At 41.9% G+C, this 25,705-nt stretch overlaps 1 protein-coding gene across 1 annotated transcript; it reads right to left on the bottom strand.

The window, feature by feature from the left end:
- Window positions 1-3,530: 3,530 nt before the first annotated feature.
- On the bottom strand, window positions 3,531-25,705 carry LOC118731842 (glycine receptor subunit alpha-4-like; the record flags this gene model as incomplete). The annotated part of the gene is given in 6 exon segments (XM_036460716.2): window positions 3,531-3,853; window positions 5,364-5,487; window positions 9,999-10,103; window positions 10,105-10,127; window positions 17,904-18,118; window positions 25,654-25,705. Coding segments are annotated over 6 exon segments (842 nt in total), but the record flags the coding sequence as incomplete, so codon positions are not given.

Genomic DNA, 25,705 nt, shown 5'->3' on the forward strand with positions numbered 1-25,705 from the left:
TCCACTCTTTCTCAAAATCAATGGAAAAAGTATCCTTAGGTGAGGATTAACAAAAAAAGTGATATAAGATGTAATCTCTACTCTCAATGGGTTGATTCTATACTTCTTCCATTCAGCAAATGGTCATACTACCTGGGTTTCTAATTCCTTGGTGGATCCAATGCTTGGCTCATTTGTCTTTCATCAGCAGAGCAGCCTGGGAAGATCTTTAATCCCAACACAGTGAATTTGAATTTAAGGTTTTGACAGCCAGAAATGATAAGATAATAATAATGAACACAACACTAATAATAGTAAATAAAAACTGGAGAGAGAGGTAAGTGGAGACACATATAAAGATTCCCAAAAGGTGATATGTTCTAGAAAAAGTTGGGATATTTTCATGTCTCAGTGAAAATGGAAAAGAGCTTCAAGAGTCAACATTTCAACTAGAAGAGTGTCGGTTCTTTTGTGATAGGTGGGGGAAAGACTTATGGGAGAAAAATAAAAGGAATAAATTGTATTCCTTACCTTCCTTCCACACAGAAAGCTCTGTTTGATTTGATTGTGAATTCTGGGAGAGGAAGAGGTCCTGCTAATGTATTGAAGGGCAAGAGGAAGACAAATCACTAGTTTTTCAAAAAGCAGGGCACGTTGAAGGAAAGTTAGAGGTACTGATAGCCTCAACAGTGAATAAAGCGTTTTCTCTGGAAAAATATATGTCTGAAGTATTTAACTGGCATTAAATATTAACAGTGAACCAATGAAAACACCAAAACACTTTATTTATGTATGAAGTTTTTTTTTTGTTTTAGAAAATATGCTGTTTTAAAACTCAAAATCACTTCATAGGTAATCCAAGCAGAAAGTAGCCTGAGTCTCTGGAGGAGTGAGTACTATAAGAATAAGGAATAATGGATGTGACCTCCAACTGAGTCTCTTATATTACTCCCTGCCAACTCACCGTGGTGTGAAGGGTCCAAGTTTAAGAAATTCATGATCAGATAGATTTATAGGTATCAGATGTTCCCAGTGGAACCCAATATTCCTCCCTTCCCCAATACACATTTAGGAAAAGTGAGGAAAAGGAAAGCCATTTGTACCTGATTCTGATATCATGTGACTCCCTTCTCCACTTGGGAGCACTGATGGGGCGGGAGAGTACCTTCCACCTGGCATATCCTCTGAGTAGCTTTGTGAACTCCTTTGGACTATTATGTTGGTTTGTACTTTGGCTTCTTTGGCTCCCAGCACCAGCTGATGGCCTGAGCTGAGTCCCAGTTGGGCAGGCTCTTTTGCTCAGTGTTATAGCTATCTCCAGGGCATTGTTCTTGAGATTTTTAACAGGGCAGATTTGTGCAGTTGGCCCATCTGGACAAGATCTGTAACAAGCAGAGCTCTGTGCAATAAGCTCATCTCCATAGTCCACCCCCCACCACCCCCGCTTTCGGGCTGCAGCAGCCTGACACCCCAACCCTGCACAGAGAGTATCAAAGAGACACTCTTCTGCTTCTTTCAAAAGGGTATTGCTTGTGGCGTCTCATTGATTGGCACTACCTGGGCAGAAATGGGAAAACAGGGACTCTCTGCCCCTGAATTCAATCTCTTCCCTTAATCTGATCCTTCAGTTTTAAATCTCCTTGGCACCAGTCATAATATCGATAAGATTAACTTCTGGTCCAGCTCTCCTGGTCAGCTCAGAATGGTCTCTTCAAAATCAAGAGATGGGCAAGAGATGTATCTCAATAAACAGGAAAGAGTAGGCAAGATCAATAGAAAAAAAGGAGAGGGAGTGGGAAGCTGAGTTTTTGGTTTGAATATAGGATTTACTTTGGTTACTAGATTTATTGACTTTTAATTCCGAACACTATTTTGAGGAAGAGAGGAAGGAAAGAGGATGGAGAGAGGGGAGAAGGGAGGAAGGGAAAGGAAAGGGAGAGGGAGGGAGGGAGGGGGAGAGCGAGAGCGAGAGCGAGAGCGAGAGCGAGAGAGAGAGAGAGAGAGAGAGAGAGAGATTGGATTTACATAGTTATTCTAGGTCCAGGTAAAGGTCAAGATGTTTAAGAGATCATTTGATTACATGTGCCTTCCAACTGTTAGCTCTGCACTTTAATATTGCCTTTTTCATTCTCACCACAATTGGGTCATTTCAAAGGACTCAGTATACCAGGTCCATGTCATGTGGTATATCAGGCTCAACATGGACTCTTCTACACCCTCTCCATTCTGACATTTCTGGTATCTTCAAATGACTGCTAACCTTCCTCATTGTAGAAGGAAAAAGAAAGCAAGAGAAGGGTTAAGAAATAATTCCAATTTATGGCTTTCTAACTTCCATAGCTACTTCCCTAAGGTTGGCTAAGTCAGTGTTTGTCCAAAGATAGGGGTCCTCCCAGGCACCTCAAAGCCCACTTTATTCTGGAAAAGGTTGCATGAAGGAGGTAATGGGGAAAGTTGGAAATGAGGGGCTCTGGGAAATAGAGACTTTGGAGAAAACAACAAATGAAAAACTAGCCAATGAAAGACTCTCTGAGGACAGTTTCTCCTGGGTTCTACTACCTTGGATTTCACTTTTCTTAAAAGTTTTCTAACATCAGTGGGTAAGTTCCTTGAATAGTAAACATTTTTTTATACTCTCTAACAGCTTGCTAGTTAGGGGAAAACATATTTCGGAGACCAGGAAGTTCATGTAGGTCTGGAAGGATGGTGTTTCTGAAAGTCCAAAATTCCTGATCCCATTCTGACAGTGTTGAGCATCTTAGGAGATCTGAAGATCTCATTGGATTATATAGCAATGCCCTACCCCAGTACAGCCCATGACTGTTCCAACCTTGCTGAGCAGTGGAGAACCTGTCACCTTGCCTTCCTCCCACAGTCAAGAAAACCTGACTGGTTCACACAGGGCAGCACCTGCGGATGGGAAATGCTAATTACTTGAGCCTGTAGCAGGAGGAGGGGCAGAGGGCACAGTAAAGGCCAGGCTCTGGGTGGGAGATGGCAGAGCAAAGAGTGGTGCAGATTAAGATGATAAATGTTGGTATCTAGTAGCAGTGGTCTGAATAGTCTCCACTAGAGAAATGGAAAACAGAGAGGCTTCAGCAAGGGAAGGTCATCCCAGAGTACGTCCAAATTCACTTTCATGAGAAACAGGATAGCATGGAGAAAATCTGGATTAGAGTAGACAAACCATCTTGTGCAGCCACCGTTGGCATTATATAGTACATATAGACCCACATAGTTTTGGGATTGGCCAATGAAGTTCTGAGTGGCAGATCATGAAGAAACTGTTTAACCTCCTGATGGAATCTAATGGGGAAAGTCCATCCACGAGGAAGAAGGCGGCCAACATTTAGACTAGGGGTGTCGAACTCAATCAGAGAAGGGGCCAAAATCTAAAATCCAGCCTAAATCGCAGGCTGAATGGTTTACTGAACAGTCATAAACTGTCATTGTGATGGAAACGCAGCGGAGTGCAGTGATGACAGCGCGGTGCGGGCCACATTGCAAGGCCTGGCGGGACGGATTTGGCCCGCGGGCCTTGTGTTTGACACATGTGATTTAGACTCTCTAGTCCTGATCCTATTCCCAGTGCCTGGTGGTTATCTTCTGACCATAGCACTTTATAGACAACCCAGTAGAAGATGTTGAAGATGAAGAAAGTGAAAGGGAAGACAGCCCAAGAGATGGTATCAATCCTCTTGGCTTGGTCCACATGGAGTTTCCGCATGGTTTCTCTCTCCCTTGGAAGAGGGGCTGGAGGCTGGGGGCTATAAATGCTAGAACCTTCCATCGGACCTCCATCCCTTGCCTGCAGGAAGTGACCCAGGCCATAGCCATGGAAATGGAAGCGACTTTCTAGGATAATATCTTTCTCCTAGAATTACATAGAAAAGGCATAATGTGAGGACACAGCTAAGGCAGAAGGATAGAGAGCCGTCCATACAAATATCTCACGGGTGAGGTTATCCAGACAAGGTATCTAGACCACTGCTACTAGATCCCCACTGCTACTAGATCCCAACATTTATCATCATAATCTGCACCACTCTGCTCTGCCACCTCCCACCCACAGCCTGGTCTTTACTGTGCCCTCTGCCCCTCCTCCTATGACAGGCTCAAATAATAGCCTTTCCCATCCATAGACCCTTTTGCATGTTTTTTTTAATGGCCACAAAACTACTCATGAGATACATATATGCTAAGTATCAAATGGTATGTTATGATTTCATTTACAGATAAGCCCCAAGCTGCTTTAAAAAAAAAAAATGCATAACATCATTTAGAGCTATCTAAAAGCTAATAAAGTACCAACCCACTGTGGGAGGAACATTTCAATGTTATCTCTGACTGATAATAAACAGAGTAAACAAAAAATGATATCTTTAGAAAACACAGTTGAGATTTTAGACTTGGTGAACTTGAATTCAATGACTTTAAAGAGCTACAGAATTGCCGAAACCGGTTTGGCTCAGTGGATAGAGAGTCGGCCTGCGGACTGAAGGGTCCCAGGTTCGATTCCGGTCAAGGGCATGTACAGTGGTTGCGGGCACATCCCCAATAGGGGGTGTGCATGAGGCAGCTGGTCAATGTTTCTCTCTCATTGATGTTTCTAGCTCTCTATCCCTCTCCTTTCTTCTCTGTAAAAAATCAATAAAAATATATATTTTTTAAAAAGAGCTACAGAATTAATTCTCCATTTACATGGTTATCTTTTAAAAATTGTTTATCTCCACTCAAAGATGAAAATTCAAAAAATTTTAAATAACCTAGTGAGTTATCCAAATAAGGGTAAAGCTGATTACTATATTGCAGATACATGTAATCAGTACATCTAGGGTAACATTTCTTACCCAGTACACATTCCTTTCATCTATGCTACATGCATTATGACGAACACATTAACATTGAGGAAGTAAATTTTATATGAGTACTAGATAATGTAGCAGACTATACAAAGTTCATTTATCTAATCTTCAGCTGACAACTTTGCATGGCTATAACACAGATGAGAACCAGGAAGTAAGGACAGAATAGAGTTAGAAGTAAAGCTAGAGAGAAATAGAGAGATAGAGAATGGGAGAGATAGAGGAGAGAGGGGAAGAGGGAGAGAGTGTGTGTGTGAGAGAGAGTGCTAAAACCCCTGCTTGATCAATAGAGCTTTACTCATATAAGAGCCTTTCAGCCCCCCCACTCAGATCCTATTTACTCTTTGTTTATATACAACTCAAACATGTCTAATTTTGTCTACTTCTAAAGGACACATAACCATTCGAAATGATAGTTCACAGCTTGGAAATTAGATAGACGACAAGTAAATATATACCAGAACCTAGAAATACTTCACTCAAAGATGGGTTATAATTTTTAAGAGTATTGATGTTTACAAGAGTAAAAGCTTCAGCTAAGAAAACACCTGAAGTGAAATGCCCTCTTGTAGTTGGGATGATGCCAACTACTTTCTTGGTTTGCCCAGGACTGAAGGCTTCCTGAGACTGGAGACTTTCCATGCTAAAAACAGAATAAGAAATATGCTTGTTGAATGGATATGACATAGATATACATAAAATGTGAATAAAGTAGATTTTTACACATACTGTGCAATTAGAAGGACATCATAGGGTTCTTATAATGGGACCTCTGAAGTTGTGATAACATATTTAAACTGGTTTCATAGATGAAATGTTGGTCTGTTGGGTCCCAGTGACCTTTAATTATATCACTCGAAGGCCTAGCCTATCATTAGGCATCAGGGAAAGGCAAGTTCAAAGCAGAGATTCGACAACAGATCCCATGTCTTTCCTGCTTCCTGTGGGCTCATGGTACTAACTTGGGAAAAAGCATTAGTCCTGTTCACTGCTGTGTCCCCATGCCTAGCACAGTATCTGTCATCTAATAGGCATCCAGTAGATAGCAGTTGAATAAATGAATGATCTGATAAGCCACATGTTTCAGAATATAGGACAGGGAATGGATTTGTTCACCTGGAGCCAGATCTTACTCAGTTATGAAGTCCTTTCCAGAAAAAAAAATTACTCGTTGCCCCACCTCTGCACAATGTCCTCATGCTCTCAGCCTCTAGAAAGAGTAGTACCTTTAGCATAGGGGAGAATCTCTCTTAAGTCTGTCCACAAGAGAGCTGTGCTACCCAGTCATTGATTTTGTCAGGTTTTGTGGAGATAGTTGAATGAGTAGAAGGCCAGAGACAATTCACAACTGTGGTTTTGCTTTGGCCCTGAGTTGGTGCGGTGGGGCAACCTTAGCTCTCTGCTCAGTTATTTATATAACCTCAGTCACCAAAGTCCCTGGCTCACCTAACCTGTATTCTCAAATTCATTTCCATGTTATTCCTACATGAGAGATTGTGCTGGACCCATTTTAGAAATGAAGAACCAGAGGTAAACAAAATAACTTCCAAATAATTGAAAAATAAGGGGATAAATAAAATGATTTTTTTATTTTGCTTTCCAGTTCAAGTCCCTCATGTCCCCATTTCTCACTGCTCATCTTGATCCCCTCAGCCCCCCAGAAAGAAGATACAAAGCATGCACTGTATTTGTTCGCAAAAAAATCTGAAAGAGAATTGAATCCAATGGCTATTCCTGTTTTTATAGATCTACTTATTTTCCCCTTTCTCCAATCACAGTAAATTTAAAGGGAAATATTTCCAAAGCTACAAAATGCTATTTTACACAGGAGGAAAAAAATGTGACTAATATAGAGTAAGTGTTTCTTGGCTTTAAGAAATTTTTTAAAATGTATTACACCATTTGTAGTTGGGGGAGCAAAGATAAGTGACCTGAAATCCAAGGGTGGGAGTCCTGGATTTGGGTATTATCTATTTAGGCCCATTTCTGAGGTGTATGTTGGGAGGGATAATAGAGACTTAAACACCACATTATTGCTTTCACAATTATTGAAATAGAACATTTGTGTTGTAGGAGGGCTAGGGAACTAGAGAGGGAAGATATTCCAAAACCGACCTGGTAAGGGAATGCACAGTGTGGGAGGTGAGTTGTGGAAAGAGTGATAGGTATTGAATGACAGTATTGAAGTGAAGAGAAGAGACTGGAGAATGGAGGAGGGTTCTGGGCAAGGCACAGAGGCAAGCAGAATTCTGGGGCCAAACCCCTGAGAGGACTTGGCAATATTTTGAAATTCCTTCCATTTCTCAAGGTATCCTATTGATGATAGCAAGGCTTCCTCTCTCTCCAGCTTAAAAATAGCCTTCGCCAGTCAGCCTACAAAGGTTGGTGAACTGGATTAAATTGTACTGTGTCCAGATCCTGGTGCTAGGCCTCAGTGAGGTTATAAAAACAAGAGAGACAGACCCTTCCCTGTGACACTTAGACTAGTTGAGAAGACAAATCAGAAATGTATGGGAAAAGGGTAACCTACTTTAGACAGTGACATGGAAGAAGACCATCATGCAATGGAATTTGGTGTTGAGGAGAGATTCGAAAAGAACAATATTAAGCCTGGAGTCATGTGAACAGCTGGCTGGCTTCTAGAACACACCTAAAACTCTTTTGGCTATGGGTTCCCTGAAAAGCATATGGATTATCTTCCTTCCCTTAAAAGGGCTTCTCTCAGACTAAAGTCTGCTGCTTCTCCAGCAGAGTCCAGAGAGAGGTTCTAAAAATGGATAAACTCTGCATCAATTTTTCCAGCCATCTCAGTGACTTCCAGGATCCCTGCTACCATTCCTCTGGGATAGCAGTGGCTTTAGGAAACTCAAAGCGGGCCATGGACTAATGGTTTAGATTTTCAAGTTTTATTTACATTAATAGTAAGCACAATTTTCAGGCACGATCCATGAGCCTAAGAAGGGCCCAAGCTACTGTTGTAACTCATAATTGAGCACTGGTTATGACAGACTATTATGAAATCAGGATCCACCTATATACAACCAGGAGGGGATAGGCTGTGGGCAGTTCAGGGAAGGAGAGGTAAAGGGAAGGTGGTGGGGCTATTGTCAACCAGTAGCTCTACATTAACTGCAGCAGTCTTCTGTTGCTGGGATATCCACACAGGCAATTTAGCTGGCAAAGGAATCTGGAACTGTTTGGAAACCTACTCTTCTTTTTTTTTTTCCAAGGTAGGCATTGAGAAACCATCAAGATAAAAATTCCTATAACAATAGGATTTTGGTAACTGCAGGAAGGTTTGACTTAGCTAAAAAGGAGGCAGGGGCAGTTATATTACAAAATAGTGCATCCTCTTGCCCTTATGCCAAGTCTGTATATTTTTCTATCCTTCAGCATGGGATAGGAAGGGCTTATATGTCTGTTGAAGAATGGGTCTTACTCAAGGAGATGCAGTTATGAATCATTTCACTAGAGGGCGAAATTCCCAAGGCCCAATTAAAGGTTTAAAGCAGGGCAAGAATTGATAAATTCCTAAAAACCAATAGATGAGACAGGAGCCCTGCCTTCATCATGACATATGGTAAGGGTACCTCAGGAGCAGCTGGAGTGGGAGGCTGGGTGTTAAGAGGAGAGGAGCTTTAGTGCTAGAGTGTCTCCAGCAGGGGACTCAGAACATAATTTTTCTCCTCCCTTCCTTCTTCTTCCTCCCCAGAGATATGTGCTTGCCCCTCTGGCTTTTGAGGCCTATCCTAGGCAGAAAGCAATAAGTCAGAGCTTTAGACAGACAGGAACTCTGTGTGATGATCAAATGAACTGTTTGTAGATCAGCAAAGCTTTCAGCTTTGCTCACACATTGGCACTTGTTTCTGTGAGAGTGGCTAAGGTACCTCTGTTGCCATGATAATGTACCTAACACCTATAGTCTGGGCAATGGGGGTAAACTGCCTCCATTGTCATTACGACAAGATCCTTACTCCATTTCCCCAGGTGATCACTCTATTGTAGAAGATATGGGGTTAGCAAACAAGAGTAAGAGAGAACAATTCATATCCAACAACTCTGATGCATCCAATGAAGATTAAGACAAAGAAATCCAACAGCTAGAAGAGGCAAGTGATGGCTTCTCAATTCCAGCATAGCTACAAGGGCCCTTTTAAAATCCTCCCCTAAAAGGCACTAAGGCTGGACTCTTGAATTCTTTTGTTTGTGAATCCTCACCCAAAGATATTTTTCCATTTTTTATTTTATTTTATTTTATTTTATTTTATTTTATTTTATTTTATTTTATTTTATTTTATTATTGTTTTCAGAGAGAAAGGGAAAGGTAGAGAGAGATAGAAACATCAATGAAGAGAATCACTAATTGGCTGCCTCTTGTATGCTCCCTATTGGGGATCGAGCAAACAACCCAGGCACATGCCCCTGACCAGAATCAAACTCGGGACCCTTCAGTCTGCAGGCTGAAGTTCTATCCACTGAGCCAAACCAGCTAGGGCTTCCATTGATTTTTAAAGAGAGTAGAGGGGATTGAGAAGGGGGAAAGACAGAAAGAGAAAAACATTGATGTGAGAGAGACACATCAATTGGTTGCCTCCCACATGGAACAACTGACCAGGCCTGGGATCAAGCCTGCAACCGAGATACGTGCCCTTGACCAGAATTGAATCTGGCTCTCTTCAGTCCATGGGCCAACACTTGATCCACTGAGCCAAACCGGCTAGAACTATTATTGAATTCTTAATCAGTATATGACAACCTGGAGTACCTGTGTCTTGAGTGGAAGGAGAGCCAGGAACAACCATTACTAATTCTCAAAGCAATCTCATATGAATTAACTTGATAAGGTTCTAATACTTGCTAACATTTTTTTTTTCAGTGTTTATGTGCCCAGCTCTGTGCCCGTGCTCTTAATCACTCTAGCAGATTGCCTTATAGGCTTTGTGTTCCAATGGACAGATAAGGAAATGGAATTAAATGGGTTAAAGTACTTAATTTATCTGTGACCACCCGGGGACTAGAATCCAGGGTTTCTGATTGCCTGGCTAGTTCTTGCAGCCCTAGGTTTGGTCTAGTTTGCGGGAAGAGTGGTAGGGAGAAAGGAGTCCTGGAGAGAAAGTTGGCCCCTCCCTAATTATACACATCATGTGCCGGCACCTCTGCCTTCTTCGAAGACTTATAAATTCTTTATGCTGACAGGAGACAAAATTCACAGCAGCATAGTTCAACAGGGCAGCGAACACAAAGAGCAGGCACACGGCTGTCGACTGCCTTCACATAGGACACCTGTAACATCCATCAACAGAGCAGTCAACCTTTCTAGAGTTCTTCCATGGCCTAGCTAGTGGGTTGTCAGCCCATACCAACTACCTGCTGTTCTTCAGTTTTATCTTGAATTTTTTCTGGTTTTTAAAGAAGCTTTCTACCATATGTTCCATTGTCTGAAGTCCTTTGTCAGATTATCCTTCACCTCTCTACACTGTCCAACTGTCACTTCCATCTGCCTTTCCTCCCTATACCTCTCTCCCTCCCTTCGTTCCTTCCTTCCTTCTTTCCTTCCTTCTTTCCTTCCTTCCTTCCTTCCTTCCTTCCTTCCTTCCTTCCTTCCTTCCTTCCTTCCTTCCTTCCTTCCTTCCTTTTGTACTTCTACTTCTGATTCTAATTATTCTTTTTATTCTTTTTTTTTTAAATATATTTTATTGATTTTACACAGAGAGGAACTGAGAGGGACAGAGAGTTAGAAACGTCGATGAGAGAGAAACATCGACCAGCTGCCTCCTGCACACCCCCCACTGGGGATGTGCCCGCAACCAATGTACATGCCCTTGACTGGAATCGAACCTGGGACCCTTCAGTCCGCAGGCCGACGCTCTATCCACTGAGCCAAACTGGTCCCGGCTATTCTTTTTATTCTTATCTTCTGATTCTTTTGTTGTTGTTGTTAGTTTATTTTATTTTTTTTTTTTAATATATTTTTATTGATTTCTTTTACAGAGAGGAAGGGAGAGAGCTAGAGAGCTAGAAATGTCGACGAGAGAGAAACATCGACCAGCTGCCTCTCGCACACCCCCTACCAGGGATGTGCCCACAACCAACGTACATGCCCCCGACCGGAATCGAACTGGGACCTTTCAGTCCACAGACCGATGCTCTACCACTGAGCCAAACCGGTTTCGGCATTGTTGTTAGTTTAAACCTTACCCAATAATATTTTTTCCCCATTGATTTTTAGAGAGAGTAGAAGGGAGGGAGGGGAGAGAGAGAGAGGAAGAAACATCAATGTGAGAGAAACATAGATTGGTTGTCTCCTGCATGCACCCTGAATGGAGCTTTGGATCAAATCTACAACTCAGGTTTCTGGGAATCGAACTTGTGACATTTTGTTGTGTAGGCTGATGCTCTAACCACTGAACACTGACAAAGGCATTTTCTGAGTCTTTTCTTTCAATAAGTAGCAACTAACATGAGTGTTGCATTTGTTGGACCTTTTCTTCCTCCCCCTTTTATGTGCCAGAGTTCTCACAGCCATGGTGGTAATTGGTCAGGGTTGTTTATTCCCCTATGAGACATGTGAGAACACTTGAGGCCTAAGAGAAAAAGTCTTAGCCAAGATCACCCAGTGAGAAGGCATAATCTTGGGGTTAGGGGTTCTGAGCTTTTGATCCGGTGCCATTTACCTAGGCCAAAGTCTCAATATAATATTAGGAGTTCCTCCCTTTTCCTTCTCCACCCCTGTTCTTCCCTTGATCCTGTGGTTTTTTTCTCCAGCTCTTTGTGAGAGTCCCCTGCTAAGGAATTGAGCTCAGTGGCAAGTTGGGGCCTCATATCCCACACGGGAGAGCAGAACAGGGAAGGAATCCTAAGAGAGTGCTACCCACTCGTGGCTATGGAAATGTCTCTGAGTTTCCATACCCTATCCAGTCCTTAGTGCTATCTTCTCACTACTTGCCTTGGAAACCCTTAAGTACTTTTCTCTGTTGTTTCCCTTGTGAATATTGAATAGTCATTTCTGGAACAGAGTTATGGCTGAGTGGGACCAAGAGAAGGTTCAGAACTCAAGTTTATGAAGTCAGACTTGTAAAGGTTTACCTCCTCAACTAGATGACTCCGTACATAGTTTTGAGCAACTGAGCTTGGCCTAGAGGGGTCCCTAGCAAGAACAGAATTGATGACAGACAACTTCTTTTACCAGCTTCTGCTTTGTTGGACAGTGAAGGTACTGCTGACTCCAGGTAAGGAATAGGTCTCACCGGATAAACCTTTCATCGTCGTGGTTTTTAAGATGGGCATTTGGCAATATTTGGAAACAGTTTTGGTTGTACAATTTTGGGGTTGGTGGTGGCTACTGGCATATAGTGGGTAGAGGCCAGGGACACTACTAAACATCATACAATGCAAGGGTTTCTCTACTCTGCATCCCCTTCACACACACACACACACACACACACACACCAAGGAATTATCTGGTCGAAAATGGCAAGGTTGCTAAGGTTGAGAAACCCTGTTGCCTCTTTTAGAGGCATTCCACTGAGGCAGGTGATAGTGGCTAATTAAGCATTCTTTTATTTCCATTTTGCCACCTACTATTTAGAGGGCATCCTCTTTAATTCTCTATCTCCAAGCCCCATTGTGCCCCCAGGGATGTCTCGTAACTGCTGCAAAGATTAACAATGAGGTAATGATAAGCGAGGTCTGTAAAGGGCGTTGGATCGTCAAAAGGAAAGGACACTTTAAGCAGCAGGAAGTGTCTTGTTAAGGATGAGTTTGTCATAGTATATCTTAAATATCTCTGGAATACATCCACTCACTATCCTAGCTCATCTCGAAGGACTGCAACAATTTTCTAAATGGTCTCCCTGCATCTATGCTTGCCATCTCCAATCTGTTCCCAAAACAGTAGCTAGAGTTTTGTTTTCAAAATGAATATGTGATTATATCACTCCCCTGCTACCAACCATTCATTAGCTCTTCAGTACCCTTACAATACAGTCTATACCTTCCCATACTGTAACATCTTAGTTACCTCTGCCTACTTCTTCAGTTCCATCTTGCCCCTTGCAATCTATGATTCTGCCATGGTGAACTATTTCAGTAGTTTCCCCCAGGATACAGTATCTTCCTGTCTCTCTTACCTTAATAACTTTTACTTAGGAAAGGCTTACCATATCCTTTGGGAAGCCTTTCCTAAACATTCCTGTCAGGATTGGTTGCCTCTGCTCTATGTGCCCAGGTTACTTACAATTTCTTAGCATCCGTCAAATACAACTGGCCAATTTCCTTCACTAGACTGAACTCTTGGATGGCAGGGACTATTTCTATCATATGCACTGTTCAATCTCAGTGCCTAGCTGAGTACCTGGCACATAGTAAATATTTTTTGAAAGAATGGATGGATGGACGAATGAGTGGATGGTTTAGCAATGTATTTTTCTGTACTGGCTTCTGTTTCCTGTTTTTGCCCTCCCCAAGAACTATGGGCCATTTAGACTGTAGGATCTTGAGAGAATTAAAGATCTCCAACTGCTGTGGCTTTAGGTCTAATCTTTCAGTCCCTGGTAGAATATTCCATTTAGCCTTTCCATTCTACACTGAGCCACCTGGCATTGTATATGTTAAGAATGGCAAGGAGACAGAGATCAATGCTGTTGGGACTCCCATATGGCAATGAAGACGTGGTTTCCTGGGCACATGAGGAATGACTATTCCAGCTGAGTTCCTTCACAATGTGAGCCTCTGCTTCTCTCATCCTGCACACTAGAGTTGTACTGGGGTGGGATTGGTGTGGTTTTCAGAAGCCCCTGACTTGGCTCCACCTCTTTCCTTGGGGCTTCTACCAAATTTAATGTTGCATACACAAGAATGAGCAGAAGCTCTCTGATTTACTCAGTCCCTTGTTCTGTGGGGCTGGTCAGTGAAACTATTTTGTTTGGGGTACATGCCTTCATATTTCGCTTACTGGATAATAGGCCAACAAAAAGGTCATCAAAACCTACTGAGAGGGCAAGACAGAATAAGTTAGAGAAGAATCTCTTTGTATGGCAGTGGCAATAAACTAGGACAGGGTTTTTAGGTCTGTACTACTTTTCTGCCTCTGATCTTCATGCAAGGCCATTAGCACAAAATGGTCATAATAGCCCCTTCTTAACACCCCTGACCATTTAGAAAACATAATCATAGGAAAATATCTCTGACAATATCCCCTGGGACACTTGATACTAATTTGAACTTTGTCACCAATTATCCCTAAAGGTGTTGGACCACCTCAAATATTTCCTGGTATCTTAAAAATAATTGGGATCGGAGGAATGAAGATGGCGGCGTTAGGTAAACACTCCTAAACGGCCACCGGGCACAAGTCCAACAAACAAACAAACTATAAAACAAACGTCTATGTTCCAAAAACCAAACGAAAGCTGGTTGAGAGGAAGCCCTACATCTAGACTGAAAGAGAAAGAGGAGAATCCAGGGTACAAGCACTGAAAAACTGAGGGGGGGGGGGGGGGCGAGGACGTGATAAGGGCTGGCTGTGCATCCAGGCTGGCAGAGGGCAGTGCTTTCTTCAACCTGAAGAGAGGCAAGCGCCCGATCTCTCTGAAATCCAGTTTCTGGGGAGAGGCTAGACTGTCTGCCATCAGGTCAGAAAGTGAGGCTGGTTTGCTTGCAGAGCTGAGATTGTTTACTGTGCTGTGGGGAGACGCGGGGACGCCATCAGAAAGGTGGTAGACGGACGACAGCCATCGCTGTGGGCCACGCCCCAGCCTAGTGATATCCTGAGACTCCGCCCCTCACAACACATCCAAGCTACAAGCAGCAGACTTTGCATATGAACGGCCCTCTCTGTTGCAGTTTAGCAAAATTGCAAACAGATCCAAGGAGGACAGGACTGTATTTCACACTGTAGCTTCTACGACAGTACTGGCCTCAGACAGTAGCTGAACGGTACCTCATTGAGACTCAGAAACCAGAGTTCTAGTGCTCAGTTTCAATCCCTCACACCATAAGTAACACATTAGGGAGACGGTCTCAGCACCAAAGCCCCACTGAAACAAGGTGTGTCTCCAGCACAGCAGTTCTTCCTTTATAGACACAGCGGATCCTCACGGACAATTGACCTGGAGGTCAATTCCTCCCAGTGTACCAACAGCAACCAAGGCCCACAAAGGGATATAGCAAAAGCGACCACCTCAAGATTTGGAGAAGCTGAGCTACTGACCCCTATAGGTCACCGACCACACAAAGCCACTCTATCAACATAGGGAGTCAGCCAAAATGAGGAAACACAGAAGCATGACATGAATGGGAGAGGTTGAGGAGAGTAAACTAAACGGTGACACACAGTTCAGAATCACATTTATAAGATTACTCAAGAATCTTCTAAAAACCTTTGAGAAACTTGATGAGACCTCCAAGAAGCTTGGTGAGACCTTCAAGGACCTTAACGAGAATACCAAAAAAATGGAAAAGGACCAGCCAGAAATTAAGCATATACAGTTTAAAATAAAGAATATACAGAAACTCAACTTAGATAAACATGCCCTAAGAATCAAACCAAAGAACTGGAATATAAGAAAGCAAAAATCTAACCAGAGAGGCAGAAAGAAAGAAGAACCCAAAAGTGTGAGGATAGTGTAAGGAGCCTCTGGGACGGCTTAAAACATACCAACATCTGGATTTTTGGGGTGCCAGAAGAAGAGAGCGAGCAGAATATTGACGGCTTAATGGAAGAAATAATGACAGAAAACTTTCCCTATCTGGTGAAAGAAATAGACCTACAAGTTCAGGAAGCACACAGGACCCCAAATAGGAGGAATCCAAAGAGGAATACACCAAGACACATCATAATTAAGATGCCAAGAGCAAAAGACAAATAGAAAATCTTATAAGCAGCAAGAGAACAACAACTAGTTACCTACAAGAGAGCACCCAAATGACTGTCAGCTGATTTCTCAACAAAAACTATACAGGCCAGAAGGGAGTGGCAAGAAATATTCAAAATTATGAACAACAAGGACCTACAACCAAGATTACTCTACCCAGCAAAGCTATCATTCAGAATTGAAGATCACATAAAGAGCTTCACAGACAAGAAAAAGTTAAAGGAGTTCATCAACACCAAACCAGGATTACATGAAATGTTGAAGGGTATTCTTTAAGAAGAGGAGGAAGAAGAAAAAGGTAAAGGTAAAAAATTATGAACAATAAAAAGGCATCAAATACATACCTACCAATAAGCAAATCTAAAAATCAAGAGAATAAAAAAAAAATCTGAAGAACAAAATGGACTGGTGAATATAATAGAATCAGGAACATAGAAAGGGATTGGACTAACAGTTCACAGGGGGAAAGGGGTTTGAGGGGTGCGGGAAGAGATTGGACAAAAATCTTACTTCTGTGGATGAAGACAGTGGTGGGGGTAAGGGTGTTGGGTGGGGTTGGGAATCAGGTGGAGGGGAGCCAAGAGCGGGGCTTAATGGAAGAAATAATGACAGAAAACTTTCCCTATCTGGTGAAAGAAATAGACCTACAAGAAATAGACCTACAAGGAGGGCCGTGGGAGGGGAGAGGAACACCTGTAATAATCTGAACAATAAAGATTTATTTAAATAATAAATAAATAAATAAATAAATAAATAAATAATTGGGATCATGACCAGCTGCTTTAGCTCTAGGTCTACCACTCAGTTATTTCTACCCTGACACCTAATAATTACAATAATACCCTGTTTCCCCGAAAATAAGACAGTGTCTTATATTAATTTTTTCTCCCAAAGTTGCACTAGGTCTTATTATCAGGGGATGTCTTATCTTTCCATGCACTATGTCTTATTTTTGGAGGATATCTTATTTTTGGGGAAACACGGTAGCTAGCATTTATTGAATGGTTACTATTTGCCAAACACTCTTCTGTGTTAATACATTGTCTTACTATTTTTTTGTAATAACCCTCTAGAAGAGGTAATATTCTTTTTTCACCCTTGTTTTTGTAAGAGGTAATATTTTTATTCCCACATTACAGGAGAGGAGATTGAAAGGTTTATAAATTTTCCTAAGGTTACAATTAGTAAATGATAAGACTGGAACTTAAGCCTAAATATGCCTGACTCTAATCTCTTTCTCTTAACCACTACTCGCCCTCATTTAGCAAATTGGTAAATTTACTAGGGATATCCAGATTACCCCTGTTTAAGTCTCAGTAAACTTCTTAGGAATGAGCACTAGGAGATGAGAAATCACAGGTCCTGGTTCCCATCAAATCAGAACAAGAGGGAATATGTTCATTGTAAAATTCACAAGGAACTTTGTTGTTTTTGCTTCCCAGAATTTCTCTGTGGCCTAGTACAGTGCCTGCTACATAGTATATGTTCAGTAAATATTTATAGAATGGGTGGTTTTTCTCCCTGTTTTTTTCCCCAGAGACTTGTTGACCATAGGACCTTGAGGTGACCTCTAAATTCCATACATGAAGACACCAGGCAGGGAGAACCTAGCCTAGTCCCATCAGCACAAATATTTTAGCATAATCAAAACATCACCAGGCCCCAGATGAGAAAAGTCCACTGACTTGAATCACTATTTTCTACCTCAACTTTTTCTCACCCCAAAGGAACAGACATTGTCTCTAGAGCTCTTTGTAATAGTGTCTTGTTTCTGACACAGTAAGAGACAGCTGATGGTTTAAAATGCTTATATTTCTTTGTTTCTTGTGGGCCATGACCTTGAGAAGGTCATTCTTTATGGGCTGTATTATCCTCATCTGTATCATGGGGGAGTGAAATTTTCTACTTGCTAAGGTCTTTTCATCTTAGACATGGTAGTATTTCCTGGTGAAAGTCAAAGTCAATCAGGCACTGTCTCTACCTGTTCCCTAGCCAAACAGCATCCATGACCCCAGCTTCCACACTGATAGCCATATGTTATAGGGGAAGAGAATGCAGCCACTTACTCTTGCTCAATGGCTCTTCTCTACCTTAAATCCAAGGATAATAGTGAGCAGGTGGGATTTGAGATGAATGAGAAACAGGGAGTTCTATGGCAAGCAAGTTTTATTGCATGTCTCTTCACCTTTGGCAAAGAGGCTCGGGAGCCAGAGCTCTGAGTGGTCATGGTGCGCACGGTGGTGATGCCTAGGCCCACATGGGCAGGTGCAGCATCCATGTTGATCCAGAAGGAAACCCAGGACAGGATGACGTTGAGTAGGCTGGGGATGTACATCTGAATCAGATAGTAACCCATCTGCCATTCCAGGTGAAACTTTACCTCTATGCAGGTGAATTTCCCTGCAAGAAAGAGGTGAGGTATGAGGCTCTTGTCCCCAACCTCAGCTGAGCCTGAGAGGCAGGACTATGGCAGTCTTATCTCTGAGGGCTAGCCTCTGGGTTCCTCAGCTGGACCAATAAATGAGTCTTCAAAATGGTCCCAGGGAGGGCCAAATGTGTTCTGAGGAAGCTCTCAGAGCAGTCATCAAGGACTTGACATCCTGCTCCCAGCATTTTAGTTTTCAGCAGAAGGCCTTCCACATGATATCACTACAAGAGGATTAAGAGCAGAAGGACTCAGATCAATGGACTAGAATAGAGAACCCAGAAATCGATCAAAACCACTATGCCTGGTGTTCTGGAAAAAGATGGCGACTAGCAGGATGGAGCTGAGAGAGAGGAAGTGAGTAAGGGTATGAAAGGAGTGTGTGTGGAAGTGCATGGGGTGTGTATGAGTGAGGGGAAGTTAAATCACGCAGGAGCAGCAGGAGCTGGATGACAGCCTCCCCTGGACAAGGAGAGACTGTCACAGCTGCTGGCATTCCCTGGACCATGGGACTTCAACACCGAGCCCACACCATCTTGAATGGCCTTTTTTTAGAAACCAGCATCACCAACAAGATAGGCTTTGGAACTGCCCCGCAACTCAGCACATACTCTAGCCAATATTTTGCTACCCCAGCTGCAGACCCGTGGACACTGGGATTGTGACCTCCAAGGACACACCATTCTGCAGCTGTAAGTAAAACTACCGTATTTTTCGGACCATAAGACGCTCCGGACCATAAGACACACCAGTTTTTAGAGAAGGGAAATGAAGAAAAAAAGATTCTGAAACAAATAGTGTCCTAAAATATTTTATGTGCATTAAAACCCAATATCACAGTCATAAACACATGTAATCAACCCTGTAAAGTAAACAGCAGCATTTAGAACCATTTTAGAGCCGGGCAAGCACACAGAGACCACACAGAGCCGGGCAAGTAAAAAAACTTTTTTTTTAAAGTATATGTGTAGGCTATATTTGGACCATAAGACGCAGGGACTTTCCCCCCCACTTCTGGGGGGGAAAAAGTGCGTCTTATGGTCCGAAAAATACGGTACCCCTCCTCAACAGCCGAACCTCGGATTCATGCGATCCCGGAACTCTTCACTAGCCAGACATCTCCAGGCATGGCATACTTGCGCATGACCCCAGAACTCTTAACGTGGCAATCCAGGGCCGTCTCCAGGCAGTGCGTGTTTGTGCACAAACCCAGAACTCTTTACTTTGCTAGCTAGCCGGACATCTGAAGGCAGTGCGCCTTTGTGTGTGAACCTGAAACACTTTACTGGGCTCGCTAGGCATCTCCAAGTCCGCGCACTAGCACGCAAGCCCGAAACTTTACTTGTGGGGTGTCTCCTTCAGCGGCACGGGGGAGAAGCCAAAAACACCCAAGGGTGTGTTTCTGGGCAGACGGGCGCGCACGCGTTCCCCGTTCCATAGGCAGGCCTGAACAATCTACTCCTGCTAGCGGCTATCTCCTTAGATAGTGCTTGGGAGAGGGAGAAAGCACCCGAGGGTGTGTTTCTGTGCAGGCTGGGGCACATGCATTCATCATCACAAAGACAGGCCTGAACACCTTACTCCTGCTAGTGGGTGTCTCCTTGGGCGGTAATGGGGAGAAGCCGAAAACACCCAAGGGTGTGTTTCAGTGCAGACAGGTGCATACGCGTTCCCCGTCCCATAGGCAAGCCTGAGCACTTTATTCCCGCTTGTGGGCATCTCCTTGGGTGGCAGTAGGGAGTTGCTGAAAGCACCCAAAGGTGTGTTTCTGTGCAGACTGTCGCGCGGCCCCACAGTGGAAATTCTGAATTCCCTCTTCCTGGAGGGTAGCCACATTCACCCTAGCTGCTAATTAGCAGCTAGGGTTAATGTGGCAAGTATATCGAAGTTCTGCACCCTGAGAGCTCGACATCCTGACAGCCTGGCACACCAAGCACAACTAACCACAGGGTGCTAGTGGGAGCCACTGAGCGCTCCTCTTTGGGGTGATCTTGAACAAGCAGGGAGCACACTCCTCTCCAGCAGTAGAGGCTTTGTATTCACTTAGTCTGGATACCGTCCACAGGCACCTCAATTGCACGGCTACACTGCCAGAGCCCTTCAGAGTCCTTTAGTGTGCCCACTGATAAACGCACTGAGGGTGCTCCTGTGAACTGCTGATGGAAATAAGCACCTATCCACCACAGGTGAAACAGCATAAGCTGGGTCTTCCCACCCCACAACTGCAGAACCCTGGGCAACATAGTCACGCCTTTCTAAAAAGCAGGTCACCTGCGCCTCAACACCCCAAACAGACGGTTCCTGGGGCCCACTGTGAGTCCCTGCAGGGCAAGTGTGATTACAATTAAGGGTGCAGGAAAGCAAAAATTGGACACTCCCCCTAAACAGTGGCTGACCCCTAGACACCACAGTTGTGCCTCTCAAGCTCGCAGGCCTACACCAAAGGAACCCAAATAGCTCAAGTAGGGAGCTACACTAGATTAATAAACACAGGAAAACAGAGATTACATGAGTAGCACCATCCCAAAAAAAACCTGGGCAGCAAAGCAATTGTATCTATAATTAAAGCATTACAGGAAAACATGGGAAGACAAAAATGTAATCCCCAAAAGAAAGAAAGGGAATCACCAGAAAGGGAGTTAAATGAATTTGAGGCTAGCAGCTTATTAGAGACAGAATTCAGGGTAATGGTTATAAGGATGTTTACACAGATAGAGGACAAATGCACACAACTCAATGAGAATTACAAGGAGCTGAATGAGAATGTCACTAACATGAAAAAAAACCAAGAGGAGATGAAGAACAACATAGCTGCAATAAAAAACACAACAGAAGGCTTAAAAAGTAGACTAGAAGAGGCTGAGGACCACATCAGCGAAGTAGAAGACAAGGTAGTAAAAAACACACAAACACAGCAGCAACTGGAAAGAAGACTTGAAAAGCAAGAGGAGAGCCTAAGGGAGCTGTGGGACAACACAAAATGAAACAATATTAAAATAATAGGGATACAAGAAGTAGAAGAAGAGAAGGAAAGAATAGAGAACCTCCTGGAAGAAACAATGACAGAAAACTTCCCAGATATTGGCAAGAAAAAACCTATCCAAGTCCAAGTAGTACATAGAGTCCCAAACAAGTTGAACCCCAAAAGACCGACACCAAGACACATCATAATTAAATTGGCGAACACCAATGATAAAGCAAGAATTCTAAAGGCTGCAAGAGAAAGACAGAAAGTTCCGTACAAAGGATCTCCTATTACAATAGAATATCAACTGATTTCTCAACAGAAACACACCAGGCCAGGAGGGAAAGGAATGAAATATACAAAGTGATGCAAAACAAGGGACTGAACCCAAGAATACTATACCCAGCAAGGCTATCATTCAAAATTGAAGGTGGAATCAGAAGCTTCACAGACAAAAAAGCGCTAAGAGAGTTTATCACTACTAAGCCAGCAATGCAAGAAATGTTAAGGGACTGCTGTAAAAAGAAGATAGAGAAAGACAAGGAGAAAAACACTAAGGGTAAATATGACAACAAACAGGTACTTAACAATAGTAACATTAAACGTAAATGGATTAAATGCACCAGTTAAAAGACATAGAATAGCTGAATGGATAAGAAAACGTGACCCTATATCTGCTGTCTACAAGAAACCCACCTTAGAGCAAAGGATTCACACAGACTGAGAGTGAAGGGATGGAAAAACATTTTTAAGGCAAACGGAAATGAGAAAAAGCTGGGGATGAGATACTTATATCAGATAAAATAGACCTCAAAGTAAAGGCCGTAACAAGAGATAAGGCAGGCCACTACATAATACTAAAGGGAGCAATTCAGCAAGAAGATATAACTCTGGTAAACATATATGCACCCAATGCAGGAGCACTGAAATACATAAAAAATGTCCTAGAAGATATCAAGGGAGAGATTGACATCAATAAAATCATAGTAGGGGACTTTAATACACCACTGACATCAATGGACAAAAAAATCCTCTGGACAAAAAATCAGCAAAAAAACAGCAATCCTAAATGACATACTAGACCAGATGGACCTAATTGACATCTTCAGAGAATTTCACCCCAAAGCCAATGACTACAAGTTCTTCTCAAGTGCTCATGGAACATTCTCAAAAATAGACCACATATTGGATAACAAGCAATGTCTCCCCAAATTCAAAAAGATCGAAATCATATCAAGCATTTTCTCAGATCACAATGGCATAATATTAGAAATAAACTACAATAAAAAATATTCCAAAAAATTCAAACACCTGGAAACTGAATAGCATGCTACTAAACAATGATTGGGTTATCAATGAGATCAAAGAAGAAATTGAAAACATCCTGGAGACTAAGGACAATAAAAACACAACATTGCAAATCCTATGGGACACAATGAAGGCAGTCCTGAGAGGAAAGTATATAGCTCTACAGGTCTACCTCAAAAAACAACAAAAAGGGTTAATAAATAATCTAACTCAACAATTAGAATCAAAGAATTAGGAGAGCAACAAGAAAAGCCCACGGTGAACAGAAGGAAGGAAATAATAAAGATCAGAGCAGAAATGAATGACATAGAGACCAAAGAAACAATACAAAAGATCAATAAAACCAAGAGTTGGTTCTTTGAAAAGATAAACAAGATTGATAAACCTCTAGCCAGGCTCACCAAAAAGCAAAGAGAGAGGACCCAAATAAACAAAATCAGAAATGAAAGAGATGAAATAACAGACCCCACAGAAATACAAAGGATTGTTATAAAATACTATGAACAACTGTATTCCAATAAACTAGACAACCTGGAAAAAATGGACAGATTCCTAGAAAAATACAACCTTCCAAAACATACTCAAGAAGATACTAAAAATCTCAATAGGCAGATAACTATGAATGAAATTGAAGCAGTCATCAAAAAGCTTCCAGCAGAAAAAAGCCTAGGGCCAGATGGCTTCACAGGGGAGTTTTACCAAACATTCAAGGAAGAATTAAAACCTATCCTCCTCTGACTATTCCAGAAAATTCAAGAGGAAGGAACACTTCCAAACTCCTTCTATGAAGCCAGCATCACCCTAATACCAAAACCAGATAAAGATGACACAATGAAAGAGAATTAAAAGTCAATATTCCTCATGAACATAGATGCCAAAATCCTCAACTAAATTCTAGCAAATCGGATCCAGCAGTACATAAGAAAGATCATGCACCATGACCAAGTAGGATTTATCCTGGGGATGCAAGGCTGGTACAATATTTGCAAATCAATAAACGTGATACATCACTTAAACAAATTGAGAGATAAAAATCACATAGTCATATCTATTGATGCAGAAAAAGCATTTGACAAAATCCAACACCCTTTCTTGATAAAAACTCTCAGCAAGGTAGGAATAGAAGGATCATACCTCAACATAATAAAAGCCAAATATGACAAACCCACAGCCAACATCATACACAATGGGCAAAAACTAAAACCATTTCCTCTAAGAACAGGAACAAGACAGCGATGCCCACTCTCAACACTCCTGTTCAACATAGTGCTGGAAGTACTAGCCATAGCGATCAGACAAGAAGAAGAAATACAATAAAAGGCATCCAAATTGTAAAAGAAGAAGTAAAGCTGTCCTTATTTGCAGATGAGATAATATTGTATATTAAAAACCCAAAAGTCTGCATAAAAAAAACTAATAGACTTAATAAATGAATTTGACAATGTAGCAGGATACAAAATTAATGCCATGAAATCTATGGCATTTCTATACATCAATAATGAACTTACAGAAAGGAAGACTATAAAAGCAACCCCATTTACCATTGCACCAAAAAAAAAAAAAAAAAATACTTAGGAATAAACTTAACTAAGGAGGTAAAAGACCTATACATAGAAAACTACATGACACTGAAAAAAGATATAGAGGAAGATGTAAACAGATGGAAGAACATACCATGTTCATGGATTAGCAGAATCAACATAATCAAAATGTCCATACTACTGAAAGCAATCTATAGATTAAATGCACTCATTAAAATATCAACAGCATATTTCACAGACCTAGAAAGAACACGCCAAAAGTTCATCTGGAATAAAAAAAGACCCTGAATAGCCACAGCAATCCTGAGAAAGAAGAATAAAGTAGGAGGGATCTCAATACCAGATTTCAAGCTGTATTACAAAGCCACTGTTCTCAAAACAGCCTGGTACTGGCACAAGAACAGACAGACCAATGGAATAGAAAAGAGAATCCAGAAATCAACCCAAATCTCTATGCTCAATTAATATTTCAAAAAGGAGGCATGAACATATTTTACAATGGAGTCAAGACAGTCTCTTCAACAAATGGTGCTGGGAAAATTGGACAGATACATGCAAAAAAATGAAACTAGACCTTCATCTTACACCATACACAAAAATAAACTCAAAGTAGATAAAGGACTTAAACATAAGATGGGAAACCATAAAAATACTAGAGGAATCCACAGGCAGGAAAATCTCAGACACTTGCTGAAAGAACTTCTTCACTGATACTGCTCCTAGGGCAATGGAAGCTGAAAAGAAAATAAACAAATGAAACTACATAAAAATAAAAAGCTTTTTCACAGCAAGGGAAACCATCAATAAAAACAAGAAACCCCACTACATGGGAGAACATATTTGCCAAAGATATCAATGATAAGGGTTTAATCTCCAAAATTTACAGAGAACTCATACAACTTAACAAAAAGAAGATAAACAACCCAATGAAAAAATGGGCAACTGAGCTAAATAGACACTTTTAGAAAGAAGACAGAAGGCCAAGAGACATATGAAAACATGCTCAAAGTCATTAATCATCAGAGAGATGCAAATCAAAACAACAATGTGGTACCATCTTACACCAGTCAGAATGGTTATCATCAACCAATCAGCAAACAACAAGTGTTGGTGAGGATGTGAAGAAAAAGGAACTCTTTTACACTGCTGGTGGGAATGCAGACTGGTGCAGCCACTGTGGTGAACAGTATGGAGTTTCCTTAAAAAACTAAAAATGGAACTCCCATTTGACCCCATGATCCCACTTCTAGGAATATATCCTAAGAAACTAGAAACATGAATCAGAAAGGATATATGCACCCCTATGTTTATAGCAGCTCAATTCACTATAGCTAAGATCTGGAAACAGCCTAAATACCTGTCAGCAGATGAATGGATTAAAAAACTGTGGTACATCTACTCAATGGAATACTATGCTGCAGTAAAAAAGAAAGTTCCTACCATTTGCAGCAACATGGATGGAGATGGAGAGCATTATGCTAAGTGAAATAAGCCAGGCAGAGAAAGATAAACATCACATGATCTCACTCATTTATGGAATATAATGAACGGCATAGAGTCTATAGACTGATGAACACCTGAGAATGCCTTTACTGCCATGCTAGCAGTCATCAGCTGTATGGTAATATAACCTGGGTCTATTGGGTAAATATTTCTGGACTTATGTTTCTAATCCTTCATGGGTGTGAGCCCTTACCTGGGCTGGCCTCCTGCCCGAAGTAGTCAATGATACCAAACACCTTGGTCAT

The sequence above is a fragment of the Pipistrellus kuhlii genome, unplaced genomic scaffold (genome assembly GCF_014108245.1).
Source record: "Pipistrellus kuhlii isolate mPipKuh1 unplaced genomic scaffold, mPipKuh1.p scaffold_m20_p_33, whole genome shotgun sequence".
NCBI lineage: Eukaryota > Metazoa > Chordata > Mammalia > Chiroptera > Vespertilionidae > Pipistrellus > Pipistrellus kuhlii.